Source organism: Bombina bombina, chromosome 2 (genome assembly GCF_027579735.1).
Source record: "Bombina bombina isolate aBomBom1 chromosome 2, aBomBom1.pri, whole genome shotgun sequence".
In the NCBI taxonomy this organism is placed as follows: domain Eukaryota; kingdom Metazoa; phylum Chordata; class Amphibia; order Anura; family Bombinatoridae; genus Bombina; species Bombina bombina.
This window is the reverse complement of record NC_069500.1, coordinates 799,384,744-799,408,727: the sequence shown is the minus strand read 5'-3', so window position 1 is coordinate 799,408,727 and position 23,984 is coordinate 799,384,744. Positions and strand designations below refer to the sequence as shown.

The window sequence follows — 23,984 nt, the reverse complement described above, 5'->3', positions numbered from 1 at the left end:
ACTGAGAGCGATATTCAATGCTCTCAAGGCTTGGCCTCAGCTAGCAAAGGCCAAGTTCATACGGTTTCAATCAGACAACATGACGACTGTTGCGTACATCAACCATCAGGGGGGAACAAGGAGTTCCCTGGCGATGGAAGAAGTGACCAAAATCATTCAATGGGCGGAGACTCACTCCTGCCACTTGTCTGCAATCCACATCCCAGGAGTGGAAAATTGGGAAGCGGATTTTCTGAGTCGTCAGACATTTCATCCGGGGGAGTGGGAACTCCATCCGGAAATCTTTGCCCAAATTACTCAATTGTGGGGCATTCCAGACATGGATCTGATGGCCTCTCGTCAGAACTTCAAGGTTCCTTGCTACGGGTCCAGATCCAGGGATCCCAAGGCGACTCTAGTAGATGCACTAGTAGCACCTTGGACCTTCAAACTAGCTTATGTATTCCCGCCGTTTCCTCTCATCCCCAGGCTGGTAGCCAGGATCAATCAGGAGAGGGCATCGGTGATCTTGATAGCTCCTGCGTGGCCACGCAGGACTTGGTATGCAGACCTGGTGAATATGTCATCGGCTCCACCATGGAAGCTACCTTTGAGACGAGACCTTCTTGTTCAAGGTCCGTTCGAACATCCAAATCTGGTCTCACTCCAACTGACTGCTTGGAGATTGAACGCTTGATCTTATCAAAGCGAGGGTTCTCAGATTCTGTCATTGATACTCTTGTTCAGGCCAGAAAGCCTGTAACTAGAAAAATTTACCACAAAATATGGAAAAAATATATCTGTTGGTGTGAATCTAAAGGATTCCCTTGGGACAAGGTAAAAATTCCTAAGATTCTATCCTTTCTTCAAGAAGGTTTGGAGAAAGGATTATCTGCAAGTTCCTTGAAGGGACAGATTTCTGCCTTGTCTGTGTTACTTCACAAAAAGCTGGCAGCTGTGCCAGATGTTCAAGCCTTTGTTCAGGCTCTGGTTAGAATCAAGCCTGTTTACAAACCTTTGACTCCTCCTTGGAGTCTCAATTTAGTTCTTTCAGTTCTTCAGGGGGTTCCGTTTGAACCCTTACATTCCGTTGATATCAAGTTATTATCTTGGAAAGTTTTGTTTTTGGTTGCAATTTCTTCTGCTAGAAGAGTTTCAGAATTATCTGCTCTGCAGTGTTCTCCTCCTTATCTGGTGTTCCATGCAGATAAGGTGGTTTTACGTACTAAACCTGGTTTTCTTCCGAAAGTTGTTTCTAACAAAAACATTAACCAGGAGATAGTCGTGCCTTCTTTGTGTCCGAATCCAGTTTCAAAGAAGGAACGTTTGTTGCACAATTTGGATGTTGTTCGTGCTCTAAAATTCTATTTAGATGCTACAAAGGATTTTAGACAAACATCTTCCTTGTTTGTTGTTTATTCTGGTAAAAGGAGAGGTCAAAAAGCAACTTCTACCTCTCTCTCTTTTTGGATTAAAAGCATCATCAGATTGGCTTATGAGACTGCCGGACGGCAGCCTCCTGAAAGAATCACAGCTCATTCCACTAGGGCTGTGGCTTCCACATGGGCCTTCAAGAACGAGGCTTCTGTTGATCAGATATGTAAGGCAGCGACTTGGTCTTCACTGCACACTTTTACTAAATTTTACAAGTTTGATACTTTTGCTTCTTCTGAGGCTATTTTTGGGAGAAAGGTTTTGCAAGCCGTGGTGCCTTCCATCTAGGTGACCTGATTTGCTCCCTCCCTTCATCCGTGTCCTAAAGCTTTGGTATTGGTTCCCACAAGTAAGGATGACGCCGTGGACCGGACACACCTATGTTGGAGAAAACAGAATTTATGTTTACCTGATAAATTACTTTCTCCAACGGTGTGTCCGGTCCACGTCCCGCCCTGGTTTTTTAATCAGGTCTGATAATTTATTTTCTTTAACTACAGTCACCACGGTATCATATGGTTTCTCCTATGCAAATATTCCTCCTTTACGTCGGTCGAATGACTGGGGAAGGCGGAGCCTAGGAGGGATCATGTGACCAGCTTTGCTGGGCTCTTTGTCATTTCCTGTTGGGGAAGAGAATATCCCACAAGTAAGGATGACGCCGTGGACCGGACACACCGTTGGAGAAAGTAATTTATCAGGTAAACATAAATTCTGTTTTCAACCACATCTACTATGTTAATAAATAGAGAGAGTGTGTGTGAAGCAAGTTAACTAACTCCCAGTAGTGCATTGCTGCTCCTGAGCCTACCTTAATATGCTTTTCAATAAAGGTTATCAAGAGAACATAGTACATTTGGTAATAGGATAATAACAGTAAATGTGCATGATACGGGTAAATATGTATGAACTCATGACTTCACTATATTTTGTATACAGAACTGTCACTTACTATTTTATTTTTCACCTAGGGTGCAGCTGCCACTGTTGCATATGCCGCTTATGTTTCAGTATCCACTTTCAGGACCTATAAGCCTTTCTTCCATCATGTGGACCTTCTCCTACCTTGCTGTTTGGCTTTGACAGGAGGAGTCTTCCTTGTTATTAACGGGCTAATTGGGTTGTGTGTCTCTAAGAATGGTTCTCGCTGCCAGCAAGGAACTGTGAGTATGAAATTCAAACGCCTTGTAATTACAAGACATGTCTGTTGTCTTATAGAAAAATAGAGTGCATTAGCCAAGTCTAAACATTTTTAAAGAAATTGACATACTGTTTGCTGCTGCAATTGTTTTTCGATAACCAAAATCCACCTATGGTTTGTTTTATTTGGAGAGAGTCTGAAGACAACAAGACTAGACATGGCTATTATGGTAGTAGTAGAGAAATATGACCCGAAAACAATCCTTTATGATTCAGACAGAGCATATGATTTTAAATACTTATTCAATTTACTTATGTTATCAAATTTGCTTTGTTCCCTAGGTAGGTGTCTGGAGCACTATATGGCAGGAAGTAGTAGCAAATGGCTAACATTCTTGCAAAACTCTTGGGCTTATGTTCCAGCTTTTCAACAAAAGATACCAAGAGTACAGTGAAATTTGATAATAGTATTAAATTAGAAAGATGTTTAAAATTGCATTCTCTGAATCATGAAAGAAACAAAAATAGGTTTTATGTCACTTTAAAGGGACACTCAATCAAAATTAAACTTTCATTATTCAGATAGAGCATGCCATTTTAAACAACTTTCCAATTTACTTCCATTAACTAAATGTGCACAGTCTTTTTATATTTAAACTTTTTGAGTCACCAGTTCCTGCTAAGCATGTGCAAGAATAAGTGTGTATGCATTTGTGAACGGCCAATGGCTGTCACATGGTACGTGTATGCATTTGTAATTGGCTGATTGCTGTCACATGGTACAGGGGGAGTGGAAAAAGACAACTTTTAAAATTGTCAGAAAAAAATCTACTACTCATTTGAAGTTCAAACTAAGTGCTATTGCATTGTCTTCTTATCTTGCATTTGTTGATTATTCAAATCTACTGTGTTGACTGGTCCTATAAGTGCATTGTTTTGCAGTTGTTACCAGCTAATTACAATAGGGAAAGCAATGCAGCACTATGTAAAGTTATGCGTTTTTCTTGTCATGAACACACTCATGGAAGAAATACAGGTGTCCTGAACAGCAGCACAGACATATTTACATGAAAAATTAAGTGATCCTGAATGATACCTGCGCATCTGTTTGAGACGACAAAGGTGACGGTTGTTTGGGGGGGGGAAAGATACCTTTAGTATTGTCTTTTGTGTGTGTGTGTGTACTTTGACATGAGCTTATAACCAGCCAGTTGATGACTTTATAAATGGGGTCCTATAACAGTTTCTAGTGTTAAACACTGATTTTAAATATCTTATAACATTTTGCATTGGGTACATTTAATTTGGTAGAAATGTTGCTGATTTAGTTGTTGAAAAATAATTCAAAACTGAAAAAAGGTTTGTTTAAACATTTGTTTATTGTACATGCTCAAACAAAGGTGCAGCTTAACTTTGATTCAGGTAGAACATGCAATTTTAAATGTTTCCAAATTGCTTATCAACTTAATAGAATTTTTTGTCATATGTACGTAAAACGTTGCAAATTGACCTTATAAACAAATTCATCAGAAAAATCTTATTTCTGTTATTTGCACTTGATATATAAAACGGCTTTTATCATAATAAAAATCTATTTTTATTTATTTTCTGTGAAGACCTCATATTAGCCATCCCCATAAAATGGTTGTGTCTTCATAAAATATTGGCCTATTGCAGCACAGTAACTCTGCATACTAAAGGGGTCCATGCGCACTGCCGATTGCATGCACATTTTGAATAAATTAAATTGCAGGTGAATTACCTTTGTCTTATTGTTTTATAACATTTTAGGTTACGCTTTTACACTTGCGCAAATGGATGGAGAATCCATATTTGCAAATCTCTGAGATTCCATCTCCCGCAAGACCATAGCCGAGCTTTCTGATAACGGAAGAAGAAAGTTCTACCACGCCTGTGCAAAACACTAAATATTGGAGTTTCACTCAAGCAATATACCTGCTGTGCTATTTATCCCTGTGCTTCTCCTTCGGCCAATGATTACCATGACCGTGGTGTTGCCGATTACGTCAGTAGGACATTGCACATGCGTGGTACTGATTCTAATGAATCGTGCATGCTCCCAGGAAGAACTGTAGCATGTAGATTCCAAGTTGCTCACCTTATTTGGACAATGCTAATGAGTCCCACAGTGGGTTTGGAAGTGGGCAGGTTTTCACTGTTTGCGATGAAAGTAAAAAAACAAATAGAAGGTATTTAAAGGACCACTCAATGCAGTAGAATTACATAATTAACAAGTGCATAATAAAAAGATAATGTTTTAACACCTACTCTAAATTTCAAATAAACAGATTTTTTTTTTTCTGACCATTTATTCCCCCCCCCATTTTGTGTCCCTCAGTATCATGTGACAGCCATCAGCCAATCAGACTAGTATACGTATACCCTGTGAGCTTGTGCACATTCTCAGTTGGATCTTGTTCCACAAAAAGTGTGAATATAAAAAGACTGAGTAAAATTTGATAATGGAAGTAAATTGGAAAGTGCCTTAAAACTGCTTGCTCTTTCTGAATCATAAAAGTTTATTTTGACTTGAGTGTCCCTTTAACTTCTTTTAATACATATTGATTTGTTAAAAATATTTGCGTTTCATATCCCTTTTTAAGGCTGGTGTGTGTGTGTGTTTTTTCACAATCTCACATTTAGAATTTCATAGCCTTTAAAAATCAATCTTGACAGCCCTAGTTAGTTAGAAGTTTAGGTTGGGTTTTGGGATTTTCTTTTTTTTTTCTTCTTTAAATCTATTTTCTGTGTGTCACACAATCAACTTTCCAGTTCACCCAAAAAGGTATTCAGGGTTGATCTCAGGGTTCTGTACAGACCACTCAAGTTCCTCCACAAACAGCTCTTCAGACCAAGTCTTCATGCACCTTACTTTATGCACAGGGGCACAGTCATGCTGGAAGAGAGTTGGAAGCACCCAGTTGTCTAAAATATCTTTGTATCCTGTAGCATTACGATGACCCTTCACTGTAACTAAGGGGCCTGACAAACACCCCAGATAATTACCTATCCTTTACCAAACTTTATAGTAGGCACTATGCATTCTGGTAGGCACAGTTCTCCTGGCATCTGCTACACCAAGATTCTTCTATCGGGCTACCAGTTAGTAAAGCTTGATTCATCACTCCAGAGATAACATTTCCACTGCTCCAGGGCCAAGCAGTGTGGTGCTTTACTCTGTACATGTTTTGAGTCTTGTGTACAGCTGCTTAGCCATGGAAACCCATTTCATAAAGCTCCCAACATACAACTTGTGTGCTGATGTTGCTTCCAGAGGTAGTTTGGGACTCTGTAAAGAGTGAGACATCAGATTATAGGTTTTAGCATTAAGAAACCCCACTGTGAATTTGTGTGGTCTGGGGTGTTTCTCTTAGATGCTTCCACTACAGACTAATGGCACTTAAGTGAATGTAAACTTTCATCAATTAGTGCCCAGTTTTTAATATACTATTAAACAGGGGCACTTTCATTGATGAAAGTTTACATTGCACTGTATTTCTCCAACATAGGTGTGTCCGGTCCACGGCGTCATCCTTACTTGTGGGATATTCTCCTCCCCAACAGGAAATGGCAAAGAGCCCAGCAAAGCTGGTCACATGATCCCTCCTAGGCTCCGCCTACCCCAGTCATTCTCTTTGCCGTTGTACAGGCAACATCTCCACGGAGATGGCTTAGAGTTTTTTAGTGTTTAACTGTAGTTTTTATTATTCAATCAAGAGTTTGTTATTTTAAAATAGTGCTGGTATGTACTATTTACTCAGAAACAGAAAAGAGATGAAGATTTCTGTTTGTATGAGGAAAATGATTTTAGCACCGTAACTAAAATCCATGGCTGTTCCACACAGGACTGTTGAGAGCAATTAACTTCAGTTGGGGGAACAGTGTGCAGTCTCTTACTGCTTGAGGTATGACACATTCTAACAAGACGATGTAATGCTGGAAGCTGTCATTTTCCCTATGGGATCCGGTAAGCCATGTTTATTAAGATAGTAAATAAGGGCTTCACAAGGGCTTATTAAGACTGTAGACTTTTTCTGGGCTAAATCGATTCATTATTAACACATATTTAGCCTTGAGGAATCATTTATTCTGGGTATTTTGATATGATTATATCGGCAGGCACTGTTTTTGACACCTTATTCTTTAGGGGCTTTCCCTAATCATAGTCAGAGCCTCATTTTCGCGCCGGTATGGCGCACTTGTTTTTGAGGACAGCATGGCATGCAGCTGCATGTGTGTGGAGCTCTGATACATAGAAAAGTCTTTCTGAAGGCATCATTTGGTATCGTATTCCCCTTTGGGCTTGGTTGGGTCTCAGCAAAGCAGATTCCAGGGACTGTAAAGGGGTTAAATATAAAAACGGCTCCGGTTCCGTTATTTTAAGGGTTAAAGCTTCCAAATTTGGTGTGCAATACTTTTAAGGCTTTAAGACACTGTGGTGAAATTTTGGTGAATTTTGAACAATTCCTTCATACTTTTTCGCAATTGCAGTAATAAAGTGTGTTTAGTTTAAAATTTAAAGTGACAGTAACGGTTTTATTTTAAAACGTTTTTTGTGCTTTGTTATCAAGTTTATGCCTGTTTACAATGTCTGAACTACCAGATAGATTGTGTTCTGACTGTGGGGAAACCAAGGTTCCTTCTCATTTAACTATATGTATTTTATGTCATAAAAAAATTTAGTAAAAATGATGCCCAAGATGATTCCTCAAGTGAGGGGAGTAAGCATGGTACTGCATCATCCCCTCCTTCGTCTACACCAGTCTTGCCCATACAGGAGGCCCCTAGTACATCTAGTGCGCCAATACTCCTTACTATGCAACATTTAACGGCTGTAATGGATAATTCTATCAAAAACATTTTAGCCAATATGCCCACTTATCAGTGAAAGCGCGACTGCTCTGTTTTAGAAAATTCTGTAGAGCATGAGAACGCTGATGATATGGTTCCTGAAGGGCCCCTACACCAGTCTGAGGGGGCCAGGGAGGTTTTGTCTGAGGGAGAAATTTCAGATTCAGGAAACATTTCTCAATAAGCTGAACCTGATGTGATTACTTTTAAATTTAAGTTGGAACATCTCCGCGCTCTGCTTAAGGAGGTGTTATCCAATTTGGATGATTGTGATTATCTGGTCATTCCAGAACCACTATGTAAAATGGAAAAGTTCTTAGAGGCCCCGGGGCCCCCCGAAGCTTTTCCTATATCCAAGCGGGTGGCGTACATTGTTAGTAAAGAATGGGACAGGCCCGGTATACCTTTAGTACCTCCCCCCATATTTATAAAATTGTTTTCCTATAGTCGACCCCAGAAAGGACTGATGGCAGACAGTCCCCAAGGTCGAGGGGGCGGTTTCTACTCTACACAAGCGCGCCACTATACCCATAGAAGATAGTTGTGCTTTCCAAGATCCTATGGATAAAAAATTAGAAGGTCTGCTAAAGATGTTTGTTCAGCAAGGTTCCCTTCTACAACCAATTGCATGCAGTGTCCCTGTCACTGCAGCCGCGTGTTTCTAGTTTGATGAGCTAGGAAAGGCGATTATTAGTAATTCTTCTTCTTATGAGGAGATTATGGACAGAATTCGTGCTCTTAAATTGGCTAATTCTTTCACCCTAGACGCCACCTTGCAATTGGCTAGGTTAGCGGCGAAAAAATTCTGGGTTTGCTATTGTGGCGCAGAGCGCTTTGGTTAAAATCTTGGGCAGCGGATGCGTCTTCCAAGAACAAATTGCTTGACATTCCTTTCAAGGGGAAAACACTCTTTGGCCCTGACTTGAAAGAGATTATCTCTGATATCACTGGGGGCAAGGGCCACGCCCTTCCTCAGGATAGGTCTTTTCAAGACCAAAAATAAACCTAAGTTTCGTCCCTTTCGCAGAAACGGATCAGCCCCAAGGGCTACGTCCTCTAAGCAGGAAGGTAATACTTCTCAAGCCAATCCAGCCTGGAGACCTATGCAAGGCTGGAACAAAGGAAAGCAGGCCAGGAAACCTGCCACTGCTACCAAGACAGCATGAAATGCGGGCCCCCGATCCGGGACCGGATCTGGTGGGGGGCAGACTCTCTCTCTTCGCTCAGGCTTGGGCAAGAGATGTTCTGGATCCTTGGGCGCTAGAAATAGTCTCCCAAGGTTATTCTCTGGAGTTCAAGGGGCTTCCTCCAAGGGGGAGGTTCCACAGGTCTCAGTTGTCTTCAGATCACATAAGAAGACAGGCATTCTTACATTGGGTAGAAGACCTGCTAAAAATGGGAGTGATTCATCCTGTTCCATTAGGAGAACAAGGGATGGGGTTCTACTCCAATCTGTTCATAGTTCCCAAAAAAGAGGGAACGTTCAGACCAATCTTAGATCTCAAGATCTTGAACAAGTTTCTCAAGGTTCCATCGTTCAAGATGGAAACCATTCGAACACTCCTTCCTTCCATCCAGGAAGGTCAATTCATGACCAAGGTGGATTTCAAGGATGCGTATCTACATATTCCTATCCACAAGGAACATCATCGGTTCCTAAGGTTTGAATTCCTGGACAAGCATTTCCAGTTCGTGGCGTTTTCTTTCGGATTAGCCACTGCTCCTAGGATTTTCTCATAGGTACTAGGGTCCCTTCTGGCGGTGCTAAGACCAAGGGGCATTGCTGTAGTACCTTACTTGGACGACATTCTGATTCGAGCGTCGTCCCTTCCTCAAGTAAAGGCTCACACGGACATTGTCCTGGCCTTTCTCAGATCTCACGGATGGAAAGTGAACGTGGAAAAGAGTTCTCTATCTCCGTCAACGAGGGTTCCCTTCTTGGGAACTATAATAGACTCCTTAGAAATGAGGATTTTTCTGACAGAAGCCAGAAAAACAAAACTTCTAGACTCTTGTCGGATACTTCATTCCGTTCCTCTTCCTTCCATAGCGCAGTGCATGGAAGTGATAGGTTTGATGGTAGCGGCAATGGACATAGTTCCTTTTGTGCGCATTCATCTAAGACCATTACAACTGTTCATGCTCAGTCAGTGGAATGGGGACTATTCAGACTTGTCTCCGAAGATACAAGTAAATCAGAGGACCAGAGACTCATTCCGTTGGTGGCTGTCCCTGGACAACCTGTCACAAGGGATGACCTTCCGCAGACCAGAGTGGGTCATTGTCACGACCGACGCCAGTCTGATGGGCTGGGGCGCGGTCTGGGGATCCCTGAAAGCTCAGGGTCTTTGGTCTCGGGTAGAATCTCTTCTACCGATAAATATTCTGGAACTGAGAGCGATATTCAATGCTCTCAAAGCTTGGTCTCAGCTAGCGAGGGCCAAGTTCATACATCAACCATCAGGGGGGAACAAGGAGTTCCCTAGCGATGGAAGAAGTGACCAAAATCATTCTATGGGCGGAGTCTCACTCCTGCCACCTGTCTGCTATCCACATCCCAGGAGTGGAAAATTGGGAAGCGGATTTTCTGAGTCGTCAGACATTGCATCCGGGGGAGTGGGAACTCCATCCGGAAATCTTTGCCCTAGTCACTCAACCGTGGGGCATTCCAGACATGGATCTGATGGCCTCTCGTCAGAACTTCAGAGTTCCTTACTACGGGTACAGATCCAGGGATCCCAAGGCGGCTCTAGTGGATGCACTAGTAGCACCTTGGACCTTCAAACTAGCTTATGTGGTCCCGCCGTTTCCTCTCATCCCCAGGCTGGTAGCCAGGATCAATCAGGAGAGGGCGTCGGTGATTTTGATAGCTCCTGCGTGGCCACGCAGGACTTGGTATGCAGATCTGGTGAATATGTCATCGGCTCCACCATGGAAGCTACCTTTGAGACGAGACCTTCTTGTTCTAGGTCCGTTCGACCCACTCCAGCTGACTGCTTGGAGATTGAACGCTTGATCTTATCAAAGCGAGGGTTCTCAGATTCTGTTATTAATACTCTTGTTCAGGCCTGAAAGCCTGTAACCAGAAAAATTACCACATAATTTGGTATATCTGTTGGTGTGAATCTGCAGGATTCCCTTGGGACAAGGTTAAGATTCCTAAGAGTCTATCCTTCCTTCGAGAAGGATTGGAAAAAGGATTATCTGCAAGTTCCTTGATGGGACAGATTTCTGCCTTGTCTGTGTTACTTCACAAAAAGCTGGCAGCTGTGCCAGATGTTCTAGCCTTTGTTCAGGCTCTGGTTAGAATCAAGCCTGTTTACAAAATTTTGACTCCTCCTTGGAGTCTCAACCTAGTTCTTTCAGTTCTTTAGGGGGTTCCGTTTGAACCCTTACATTCCGTTGATATTAAGTTATTATCTTGGAAAGTTTTGTTTTTGGTTGCAATTTCTTCTGCTAGAAGAGTTTCAGAATTATCTGCTCTGCAGTGTTCTTCTCCTTATCTGGTGTTCCATGCAGATAAGGTGGTTTTGCGTACTAAACCTGGTTTTCTTCCAAAGGTTGTTTCTAACAAAAACATTAACCAGGAGATAGTTGTGCCTTCTTTGTGTCCTAATCCAGTTTCAAAGAAGGAACGTTTGTTGCACAACTTGGATGTAGTTCGTGCTCTCAAATTTTACTTAGCAGCTACTAAGGATTTCAGACAAACTTTGTCTTTGTTTGTTGTTTATTCTGGTAAACGGAGAGGTCAAAAAGCAACTTCTACCTCTCTCTCCTTCTGGATTAAAAGCATTATCCGATTGGCTTATGAGACTGCCGGACGGCAGCCTCCTGAAAGAATCACAGCTCACTCCACTAGGGCTGTGGCTTCCACATGGGCCTTCAAGAACGAGGCTTCTGTTGATCAGATATGTAAGGCAGTGACTTGGTCTTCACTGCACACTTTTTCTAAATTTTACAAATTTGATACTTTTGCTTCTTCTGAGGCTATTTTTGGGAGAAAGGTTTTGCAAGCCGTGGTGCCTTCCATTTAGGTGACCTGATTTGCTCCCTCCCTTCATCCGTGTCCTAAAGCTTTGGTATTGGTTCCCACAAGTAAGGATGACGCCGTGGACCGGACACACCTATGTTGGAGAAAACAGAATTTATGTTTACCTGATAAATTACTTTCTCCAACGGTGTGTCCGGTCCACGGCCCGCCCTGGTTTTTTTAATCAGGTCTGATAATTTATTTTCTTTAACTACAGTCACCACGGTAACATATGGTTTCTCCTATGCAAATATTCCTCCTTAACGTCGGTCGAATGACTGGGGTAGGCGGAGCCTAGGAGGGATCATGTGACCAGCTTTGCTGGGCTCTTTGCCATTTCCTGTTGGGGAGGAGAATATCCCACAAGTAAGGATGACGCCGTGGACCGGACACACCGTTGGAGAAAGTAATTTATCAGGTAAACATAAATTCTGTTTTTACAAAGCCGGATCGCTGATTTACCACCCCCCCTGCTTCTCATGCTGTAATTACACAGCAACAACGAAACCGGCTTCCTCCAATCACGGCAGGGCCTCACGAGATGGACGCTCTGGGGGGGAAGCCGTGAGTGGAGGAAGCCGGTTTTGTCATTGGTGACAAATTTACAAAGGACCTGCAGGCGTGGGATGCCGATCCAGCTTTGCAGAAGTTAAAGGTAAGTATTTGTAAAATACGGTGCAATGTAAACTTTCATCAACAAAAGTGCCCCTGTTTTAATAATAATTTTAAAAATCAGGCACGAATTGATTTGTTTACATTCACTTTAAAGTTGCACAGGGCAGATCTTGTAGGGCTGAAATTTCACAATCTTATTTATGGCAAAAGTAGCATCCTACTACAGTGCCATGTTTTTAAAGTCACTGAGCACTTTTGTACGAACCATTGTAGTGTCCATGTTTGTCTATGGAGATTTCATCGCAATGTGCTGGATTTTATACACCGGTTGGCAATGGGTGTGGCAGAAACAACTGAACTCCAATAATTATCCACATAAGTTTATTTTTTTGGGGGGGGGGGGGGATTTAACCCTTTGGAGCAACAGTGCTATTCTAGCCCAAAGCTGAACATGGCCTTGAGCCAATCAGTTGTGGCATATATGGCTAGCCATCAATCATGTGTTCATCCCAGGATCAGTAGCTCCTTTTTTTTTTTTTGTGTGTGTGCTGTCTAACCTCTTTTGCAGGGGTTGAACAGTTTATTCAAACAATACAGAAATAATATGTTCTGGCACATTAGACAAATGTTAAAGGGACATGAAACCCCAAAAAATTATTTCATGATTCAGATAGAATAAATTTTAAAACAACTTTCTAATTTACTTCTATTATCTAATTTGTGTCATTCGCTTGGTATCATTTGTTGAAGGAGCAGCAATGCACTACTGTTTTTTAACTAAACATGGGTTGGGTGAGCCAATGACAATAGTTACATATATGCAGCCACCAAACAGCAGCTAGAACCTAGGTACTTTGCTGCTCCTGAGCTTGCCAAGATAAACATTTCAGCAAAGGATAACACGAGAAGGATGCAAATTAAATAGGAGTAAATTGGGAAGTTTTTTTTTAAATTGTATTTATCTGAGTCATGAAAGAAAAACGTTGGGTTTCATGTCACTTTTAATAATAATAATTTATTATTATTATTAGTTATTTAATGTTTATTTACCTTAACCCCAGAGTTTAAAGTTAAAATCTGCTGTAAAAAAAGAAAAAGAAAGGATGCATTTTGTTAGAGCATATTTATTTATATTTGTTTCATTTTTAACAAAGTTGTGCCCTTTTACTTCATCAGATGAGTATACAGTAAAAGAATATATGCATCTTTTGTAATCCACATTGTATTCTGGAACAAAATGGGGAATGCAGGTGTGCAGCTTTCATTAGCGGTTTTAATCCTTTTTGAAGGAGCTTAACACTTGGTAACATAAGGGCATCTGTTTGGTTTGCTCAAACTATATAGAACATATTAACCCTAAAAGTTTCCTCTAAGACCTTTTTGTCAATTTTAAAACCTAAAGTCCCCTCACAGCACCCACATATTTTGTGACCATACCAATGATGATATGGATGAAGTTGCAAACCTCCTTATCAGTGACTTATTGCTCCTCCTATTTTATAGTTGCAGAATAACACTATAATTAGGGTCATTTTTGATTATCTATGGAAACATGTTGGTTACCACTAACTAGTTTTTTATTTTATTTTTCTCCTTTTTATGTAGTTTATGTACATAATTGTGATAGTGATCTGCTTGGAGGCATCTGCTGCAATTCTCACATTTCTTTATATTCACAAGGTAAGAGAAAAATGTATCTTATGTGCCAACAGAGTAATCCTTGCTAGATAGCCCCCTAAATACATAGTTTTTGGATCTATCTGTTTTACAACAATAAGTAATTATTTAATGTCAAGCACTGTTCTCACCAGGATTATTTAAGAAAAATAAAAAAAAAAAGTTTGTTTTTTTTGCACAAATTATCAGTAAATCAATTTGTTAAATATGTGGGTAATTTGTGCTTTGGATAACATGTAACATTTATAAGTATTATGTTATTCCTATCCAGCTATGTCATAAAGTCATTCAACTGGCTACAGTTTCTCTAGAGAACAATGTGAGGTGTAAAATTGTATAAATTCATTTTGAAAAAACTTACACGGTACTGTCTTTATGTCGCTTCATTATTTGTCATTTCAGTTTTGTGTAATTTTTCATACACCAGCAAACACCACCACCCAAGAATATGTTCATTCAAATAGACTGAGCCTTACAGGAAACCCCAGTCATGTATTTTTATTTCTCTCTTTCTCTTGTAAGGTGTATCCAGTCCACGGATCATCCATTACTTGTCGGATATTCTCCTTCCCAACAGGAAGCTGCAAGAGGATCACCCAAATAGAAGAAGAGTCTGCCTGTGGTCTCTAATGATCTTAGCAGGTTGTAACTAAGATCCATTGCTGTTCTCACACATAACTGAAGAGAGGTAACTTCAGCTTGGGGAATGGCGTGCAGGGTATCCTGCTATGAGGTATGTGCAGTTAAAGACTTTTTCTAGAGAAATGTTTATGCTAGAAAATGCTGTTTGTACCAGATTTATTTAAGGTAAGCCTGATTACAGTGATTTAATAACGACTAGTATCAGTATTAGAGGTAACACTCTTATTATTTTTTCAAACTACTGAAATATAAAACGTTTGCTGGGAGTGCTTAAACGTTTTTTATATGCTTTCTGGTGATAAACTTTATTGGGGCCCAGTTTTTTTCCACATGGCTGGCTAAAATTTGCCTAGGATAGTTTTGTTAGGCCTCTCACTGTGTAGACAGGAAGTGGGAGGGGCCTATTTTCACGCCTAGATGCGCATTAACTTTTGCAGACTGAGACATCCAGTTTTCCTGAAGGAGCTCCCTGAATGCTTAGGGCCTCTCAGAAGGGTTTTGGGGCTTTCCAAAGTCATTTGTATGGCAAGGTAGGGCCACAGCAGAGCTGTTGCAGTTGGTTGTGACTGTTAAAAAAAACAAAAACGTCTATTTCGTTTTTTTTGATCCGTTTTTTAAACTAAGGGGTTAATCATCCATTTGCAAGTGGGTGCAATGCTCTGTTAGCCTATTATACACACTGTAAAAATTGTTTGATTTACTGCTTTTTTTCACTGTTTTTCAAATTCTGACCTTTTTTATTTTTCTTAAAGGCACAGTACCGTTTTTATTTTTTGCTTGTTAACTTTCTGTAAAGTGTTTTCCAAGCTTGCTGGTCTCATTGCTAGTCTGTTTAAACATGTCTGACATAGAGGAAACTCCTTGTTCATTATGTTTAGAAGCCATGGTGGAACCCCCTCTTAGAATGTGTACCAAATGTACTGATTTCACTTTAAGTTATAAAGACCATATTCTGTCTTTAAAAGATTTATCACCAGAGGAATCTGACAAGGGGTAAGTTATGCTGACTAACTCGCCCCACGTGTCAGAGCCTTTGACTCCCGCTCAAGGGACTCATGCTCAAGAGGCGCCACGTACATCTAGCGCGCCCATGGCGTTTACTTTACAAGACATGGCGGCAGTCATGGATAATACACTGTCAGCGGTATTATCCAGACTACCTGGGTTATGAGGAAAGCGAGACAGCTCTGGGGTTAGAAGGAATACAGAGCACTCTGACGCTTTAGTAGCTATGTCTGATACCCCCTCACAATATGCAGAAGCTGAGGAAGGAGAGCTTCTTTCTGTGGGTGATGTTTCTGACTCAGGGAAGATGATTCAACCTGATTCTGATTTAGCTACTCTGAATGACTGTGACACCATTGCAGTGCCAGAGAAATTATGCAGATTGGATAAATACTATGCAGTGCCTGTTTTCACTGATGTTTTTCCAATACCTAAAAGGTTTTCAGAAATTATTACTAAGGAATAGGATAGACCAGGTGTACCGTTCTCTCCCCCTCCTATTTTTAAGAAATTGTTTCCTATAGATGCCGCCACACGGCACTTATGGCAAACGGTCCCTAAGGTGGAGGGAGCAGTTAAGCGTACTACTATCCCCGTCGAAGACAGTTGTGCTTTCTTAGATCCAATGGATAAAAAGTTAGAGGGTTACCTTAAGAAAATGTTTATTCAACAAGGTTTTATTCTACAACCTCTTGCATGCATCGCCCCAGTCACTGCTGCGGCGGCTTTCTGGTTTGAGTCTCTGGAAGAGGCTTTACAGGAAGAGACCCCATTGGACGATATACTTGACAGGCTTAGAGCACTTAAGCTAGCCAATTCATTTGTTTCTGATGTCATTGTTCATTTGACCAAACTAACGGCTAAGAATTCTGGTTTTGCTATTCAGGCGCGTAGGGCACTATGGCTTAAATCATGGTCAGCTGACGTTACTTCAAAGTCTAAGCTTCTTAATATTCCTTTCAAGGGGCAGACCCTATTCGGGCCTGGTTTGAAGGAGACCATTTCTGATATCACGGGAGGGAAAGGACATGCCCTCCCTCAGGACAGGTCTAATAAATCAAGGACCAAACAGACTAATTTTCGTGCCTTTCGAAACTTTAAAATGAGTGCGGCATCAACTTCCTCTAATACAAAACAAGAGGGAACTTTTGCCCAGTCCAAGTCGGTCTGGAGACCTAACCAGGCTTGGAACAAAGGTAAGCAGGCCAAAAAGCCTGCTGCCGCCTCTAAAACAGCATGAAGGATTGGCCCCCGATCTGATAACGGATCTAGTAGGGGGCAGACTTTCTCTCTTCGCCCAGGCTTGGGCAAGAGATGTCCAGGATCCCTGGGCGTTGGAAATTGTATCCCAGGGATATCTTCTGGACTTCAAAGCTTCCCCTCCAAAAGGGAGATTTCACCTTTCACAATTATCTGCAAACCAGATAAAGAGAGACGCATTCTTACATTGTGTTCAAGACCTCCTAGTTATGGGAGTGATCCATCCAGTTCCAAAGGAGGAACAGGGACAAGGGTTCTATTCAAATCTGTTTGTGGTTCCCAAAAAAGAGGGAACCTTCAGACCAATCTTGGATCTCAAGATCCTAAACAAATTTCTCAGGGTCCCATCATTCAAGATGGAGACTATTCGTACCATCCTACCTATGATCCAGGAGGGTCAATACATGACTACAGTGGATTTAAAGGATGCTTATCTTCACATTCCAATACACAAAGATCATCGGTTTCTCAAGTTTGCCTTCTTGGACAGGCATTACCAGTTTGTAGCTCTTCCCTTTGGGTTAGCTACAGCTCCAAGAATCTTTACGAAGGTTCTGGGGTCACTTCTGGTGGTCCTAAGGCCGCGGGGCATAGCAGTGGCCCCTTATTTATACGACATTCTGATACAGGCGTTAAATTTCCAAATTGCCAAGTCTCATACGGACATAGTTCTGGCATTTCTGAGGTCGCACGGGTGGAAAGTGAACGAAGAGAAGAGTTCTCTATCACCTCTCACAAGAGTTTCCTTTCTGGGCACTCTGATAGATTCTGTAGAAATGAGGATTTACCTGACAGAGACCAGGTTATCAAAACTTCTAAATTCTTGCCGTGTTCTTTATTCTACTTCTCGCCCTTCGGTGGCTCAGTGTATGGAAGTAATCGGCTTAATGGTAGCGGCAATGGACATAGTGCCGTTTGCCCGTCTACATCTCAGACCGCTGCAACTCTGCATGCTCAGTCAGTGGAATGGGGATTACACAGATTTGTCCCCTCTACTAAATCTGGATCAAGAGACCAGGGATTCTCTTCTCTGGTGGCTATCTTGGGTCCATCTGTCCAAAGGTATGACCTTTCACAGGCCAGATTGGATAATAGTAACGACAGATGCCAGCCTTCTAGGCTGGGGGGGCAGTCTGGAACTACCTGAAGGCTCAGGGATTGTGGACTCAGGAGGAGAACCTCCTTCCAATAAACATTCTGGAACTAAGAGCGATATTCAATGCTCTTTAGTCTTGGCCTCAGCTAGCGAAAATGAGGTTCATGAGATTTCAGTCGGACAACATCACGACTGTGGCTTACATCAACCATCAATGGGGAACAAGGAGTTCCCTAGCGATGCTAGAACTTTCAAAGATAATTCGTTGGGCAGAGATTCACTCTTGCCACCTATCAGCTATCCATATCCCAGGTGTAGAGAACTGGGAGGTGGATTTTCTAAGTCGACAGACTTTTCATCCGGGGGAGTGGGAACTCCATCCGGAGGTGTTTGCACAATTGGTTCAATGTTGGGGCGAACCAGAACTGGATCTCATGGCGTCTCGCCAGAACGCCAAACTTCCTTGTTGCGGATCCAGGTCCAGGGATCCCAAGGCAACGCTGATAGATGCTCTAGCAGCGCCTTGGTCCTACAACCTGGTTTATGTGTTTCCACCGTTTCCTCTGCTCCCTCGTCTGATTGCCAAAATCGAGCAGGAGAGAGCATCAGCGATTTTGATAGCACCTGCGTGGCCACGCAGGACTTGGTATGCAGATCTGGTGGACATGTCATCTCTTCCACCATGGACTCTGCCTCTGAGACAGGACCTTCTACTTCAGGGTCCTTTCAACCATCCAAATCTAATTTCTCTGAGACTGACTGCCTGGAGATTGAATGCTTGATTTTATCAAAGAGTGGCTTCTCAGAGTCAGTTATTGATACCTTTATTCAGGCATGAAAGCCTGTTACCAGGAAAATCTATCATAAGATATGGCGTAAATATCTTTATTGGTGTGAATCCAAGGGTTACTCATGGAGTAAGGTCAGGATTCCCAGGATATTATCTTTTCTCCAAGAAGGATTGGAGAAAGGATTGTCAGCTAGTTCCTTAAAGGGACAGATTTCTGCTCTGTCCTTTTGCACAAGCGTCTGGCGGATGCTCCAGACGTTCAGGCATTTTGTCAGGATTTAGTTAGTATTAAGCCTGTGTTTAAACCAGTTGCTCCGCCATGGAGTTAAATTTGGTTCTTAAAGTTCTCCAAGGGGTTCCGTTTGAACCTCTTCATTCCATAGATATCAAGCTTTTATCTTGGAAAGTTCTGTTTTTGGTAGCTATTTCCTCGGCTCGTAGAGTTTCCGAGTTATCTGCCTTACAGTGTGATTCCCCTTATCTGATCTTCCATGCAGATAAGGTAGTCTTGCGTACCAAACCTGGGTTTTTACCTAAGGTGGTATCTAATAAGATTATCAATCAGGAGATTGTTGTTCCATCCTTGTGTCCTAATCCTTCTTCAAAGAAGGAACGTCTATTACACAATCTTGACGTGGTTCGTGCTTTAAAGTTTTATTTACAGGCTACTAAAGATTTTCGTCAAACATCTGCTTTGTTGTCTACTCTGGACAGAGGAAAGGCCAAAAGGCTTCGGCAACTTCTCTTTCTTTTAGGCTAAGGAGTATAATACGCTTAGCTTATGAGACTGCTGGCCAGCAGCCTCCTGAAAGGATTACAGCTCATTCTACTAGAGCTGTGGCTTCCACATGGGCTTTTAAAAATGAGGCTTCTGTTGAACAGATTTGCAAGGCGGCGACTTGGTCTTCGCTTCATACTTTTTCAAAGTTTTATAAATTTGATAGTTTTGCTTCTTCGGAGGCTATTTTTGGGAGAAAGGTTTTACAGGCAGTGTTACCTGCCTTGTCCCTCCCTTCATCCGTGTACTTTAGCTTTGGTATTGGTATCCTACAAGTAATGGATGATCCGTGGACTGGATACACCTTACAAGAGACAACCTAATTTATGCTTACCTGATAAATTTATTTCTCTTGTGGTGTATCCAGTCCACGGCCCGCCCTGTCATTTTAAGGCAGGTATATTTTATTTTTTAAACTTCAGTCACCACTGCTCCCTATAGTTTTTCCTTTCTCTTGCTTGTCTTCGGTCGAATGACTGGAGGTGGCAGGAAGGGGAGAAGCTATATAGACAGCTCTGCTGTGGGTGATCCTCTTGCAGCTTCCTGTTGGGAAGGAGAATATCCCACAAGTAATGGATGATCCGTGGACTGGATACACCACAAGAGAAATAAATTTATCAGGTAAGCATAAATTATGTTTTTTGTACATAAATGCCAATACTTGGGTAGTGAAATTTAAATTATTGGTGGTGGTTTCACTGTGCAAATCCAGATATTCAAAATGCAAGAATTAACCTAATAGAACCATTTTAAGTACATTGTAATGCTATCTCTTTCCAATGACTTGTCAAACCAGATGTGGAGTATTAAAATGTCCATTTAAACTGTAATTATATTCTACTTTCCTTATTTATTGCATTTATATTATCTGCTGTGTGAGGTTTGGATTTTTTTTATACCAACCCATTTATACTGTTGTATTTTTGGTATTTCCTTTTTATGCAAATATAATATTTTAGCTGAAACCCAGATTTTGCATATTTTTTGCTGACTTCCACTTGGTGTCACAAGATGTTCACTAAGTTTCATTACTGTTAGTCACGCTACAGAAAATGCTAACTTGCTGTTTTGTAACATTTCCTCAAGAAGGTGATGCTGGGATATCTTAAAAATAAATAAAATAACAATAATAATCTAGTACATGAAGATAAATTAGGATATAACCATTAAACATGGGAGACATACAAAGGGAGACAAAAATATTAGCCTGTGTCTTTTTTTAATAAAGCAACAGTACTAAAATCTACTTTCGGCTAGATTACGGGTTTTGCGTTGGGGTAAAAAAAGCAGCGTTTACAGGTCCAAACGCTGCTTTTTCACTACTGCTGGTATTAAGAGCCTTGAAGGTTTAGGGTCACTGCACACTTTTTTTGGCCTTACCGTAAAACGACTTATGTAAAATTAGTCTTTTTTTTTTTCTATGGGACTTCCATAAGCACCGGTATTAAGAGTCTGTCCTGGGAGGCCAAAAAGTGAGCGGTACACCCTACCCCGTCAAGAATCCTAACGCATTCTAAAGTCAGTAGTTATGAGTTTTATGGTACAACGCCGTAACATAAAACTCATAACTGCCTATTAACCCCTAAACCGAGGCCCTCCCGCATTGCGAACACTAAAATACATTTTTTTAACCCCTAATCTGCCGCTCCGGACACCGCCGCCACCTACATTATACTTATGAACCCCTAATCTGCTGCCCCCAACATCACCGACACCTATATTGTTTTTATTAACCCCTAATCTGCCGCCCCAACATAATAAACATATTAACCCCTAAACCACCGCACTCCCGCCTCGCAAACACTAGTTAAATATTAACCCCAAATCTGCTGCCCTCCAAAGTCGCCGCCACTATACTAAATGTATTGACCACTAAACCTAAGTCTAACCCTAACACCCCCTAACTTAAATATAATTTAAATAAATTTAAATAGGAATAATGTAGTTAATTATAGTAATTTGTATTTAGAACTAAATACTTACCTATAAAATAAACCCTAAGATAGCTACAATATAATTATTATCGGTTATTTGTAGAGCGCCAACAGATTCCCCAGCGCTATAAGCAAAGGGGGAGTACAACAAAACAATTTTAGGGATTAAATGGGTAGAGGGCCCTGCCAAGAGTTGCACTGTTGTAGTCGGCTCTTAAGAAGGTGATCTACTAACAACTGGACTTTTAGGCTTACATGCTAAGGGGGTTCAGGGGATAGCAATGGAGGAGAGGAACTGGTATTAGGAAAGGTTAGCGTAGGATGTATGCATCCCTGAACAGTAGAGTCTTTAGGGAGCACTTGAAGCTTTTAAAACTAGAAGAGAGTCTTGTGGAGCGAGGCAGAGTTCCACAAGATGGGAGCCAGTCTGGAGAAGTCCTGTAAACGGGAGTGTGATGAGGTGGCAAGAGAGGAGAAGAGTAGGAAGTCATGAGCAGAGCGAAGGGGATGGGAGGGAGAGTATCTGGAGACAAGGTCTGAGATGTAGGGGGGAGCAGTGCAGTTGAGGGCTTTGTATGTGAGAGTGATAATCTGTGTTTGATCCTAGAGGCAAGAGGAAGCCAGTGAAGGGATTGGCAGAGAGGTGCAGCAGATGAAGAGCGACTTGTAAGGAAGATGAGTCTGGCAGAAGCATTCATTATGCATTGTAAAGGAGCTAGGCGGCAGGTGGGGAGACCAGAGAGGACAGAGTTGCAGTAATCAATATAACTAATAGTTACATTGTATTTAGCTTAGGGTTTATTTTTATTTTATAGGCAAGTTTGTATTTATTTTAACTAGGTAGAATAGTTATTACATAGTTATTAACTATTTAATAACTACCTAGCTAAGATTAATACAAAAGTACCTGTAAAATAAAACATAACCTAAGTTACAATAACACCTAACACTACACTATAATTTGCTAATTTAATTTAGTAATTTAGTAATAAAGTACAAAAACAAACCAACACTAAATTACAGAAAATAATAAACAAATTACAAGATATTTAAACTAATTAAACCTAATCTAATAGCCCTATCAAAATAAAAAAAGCCCCCCAAAATAAAATAAAACCCTAACCTAAACTACCAATAGCCCTTAAAAGGGCCTTTTGCAGGGCATTGCCCCAAAGTAATCGGCTCTTTTACCTGTAAAAAAAAAAAAATACAAACAACCCCCCAAACAGTAAAACCCACAACCAAACCCCCAAATAAAATACTATCTAAAAAAAAACCTAAGCTCCCCATTGCCCTGAAAAGGGCATTTGGATGGGCATTGCCCTTAAAAGGGCAGTTAGCTCTTTTGCAGCCCAAACCCTAAGCTAAAAAATAAAACCCACCCAATAAACCCTTAAAAAACTAACACTAACCCCCTGAAGATCGACTTACTGTTCTGAAGATCCAACATCCATCCTCAAGGAAGTGTTAGTCTTCATCCAACCAGGCCGAAGTCCTCAACGAAGCCGGGAGAAGTCTTCATCCAAGCCGGGCGAAGTGGTCCTCCAGACGGGCAGAAGTCTTCATCCATCCGACGTGGATCGGCTCCATCTTCAAGACATCCGACGTGGAGCATCCTCTTCATCCGACGGACTAATGACGAATGAAGGTACCTTTTTAAGTGACGTCATGCAAGATGGTGTCCCTTAGATTCCGATTGGCTGATAGCATTCAATCAGCCAATCGGAATTAAGGTAGAAAATATCCTATTGGCAGATGCAATAGGATTGAGCTCGCATTTTATTGGCTGATTGGATCAGTCAATAGGATTGAACTTCAATCCTATTGGCTGATTGCATCAGCCAATAGGCTTTATTTCTACCTTAATTCCGATTGGCTGATTGATTTCTATCAGCCAATAGGAATTTAAGGGACACCATCTTGCATGACGTCACTTAAAGGAACATTCATTCAGTAAGAAGTTTCCGGATGAAGAGGATGCTCCGCGATTAGGTGTAATTGGTTTAAATATCTTGTAATTTGTTTATTTTCTGTAATTTAGTGTTTGTGTTTTTTTGTACTTTAGCTAATTTATTTAATTGTATTTAATTTAGTGAATTTATTTAATTGTAGTGTTAGGTGTTATTGTAACTTGGGTTAGGTTTTATTTTACAGGTACTTTTGTATTTATTTTAGCTAGGTAGTTATTAAATAGTTAATAACTGTGATAACTATTCTACCTAGTTAAAATAAATACAAACTTGCCTGTAAAATAAAAATAAACCCTAAGATAGATACAATGTAACTATTGGTTTAGGGGTTAATAAATGTAGGTAGGTGGCAGCGATGTTGGGGACGGCAGATTAGGGGTTAATAATATTTAACTAATGTTTGCGAGGCGGGAGTGCGGCGGTTTAGGGGTTAATATATTATAGTGGCGGCGATGTTGGGGCGGCAGATTAGGGGTTAATAAGTATAATGTAGGTGTCGGGGCGGCAGATTAGTGGTTAATAAGTGTAAGATTAGGGGTGTTTAAACTTGGGATTCATGTTAGGGTGTTAGGTGTAAACGTAAATTTTATTTCCCCATAGGAATCAATGGGGCTGCTTTACTAAGTTTTTTACGCTGTTTTATTGCAGGTGTTAGATTTTTTTTCAGCCGGCTCTCCTCGTTGATTGCTATGGGGAAATCGTGCACGAGCACGTATGACCAGCTCTGGTATTGAAGTGAGATTTGGAGCAAAATTTTGCTCT

The 23,984-nt window shown here is 41.1% G+C and overlaps 1 protein-coding gene across 1 annotated transcript in view; it reads left to right on the top strand.

Annotated features, from left to right (window-relative positions):
- Positions 1 to 23,984, top strand: part of LOC128649622 (tetraspanin-3) — a 154,522-nt gene that overhangs the window by 37,290 nt on the left and 93,248 nt on the right. Inside the window, exons 2-3 of the mRNA XM_053702986.1 lie at positions 2,385 to 2,576; positions 13,676 to 13,750. Coding sequence (XP_053558961.1) covers positions 2,385 to 2,576; positions 13,676 to 13,750 — 267 coding nt within the window. The remainder of the gene's footprint in view (positions 1 to 2,384; positions 2,577 to 13,675; positions 13,751 to 23,984) is intronic.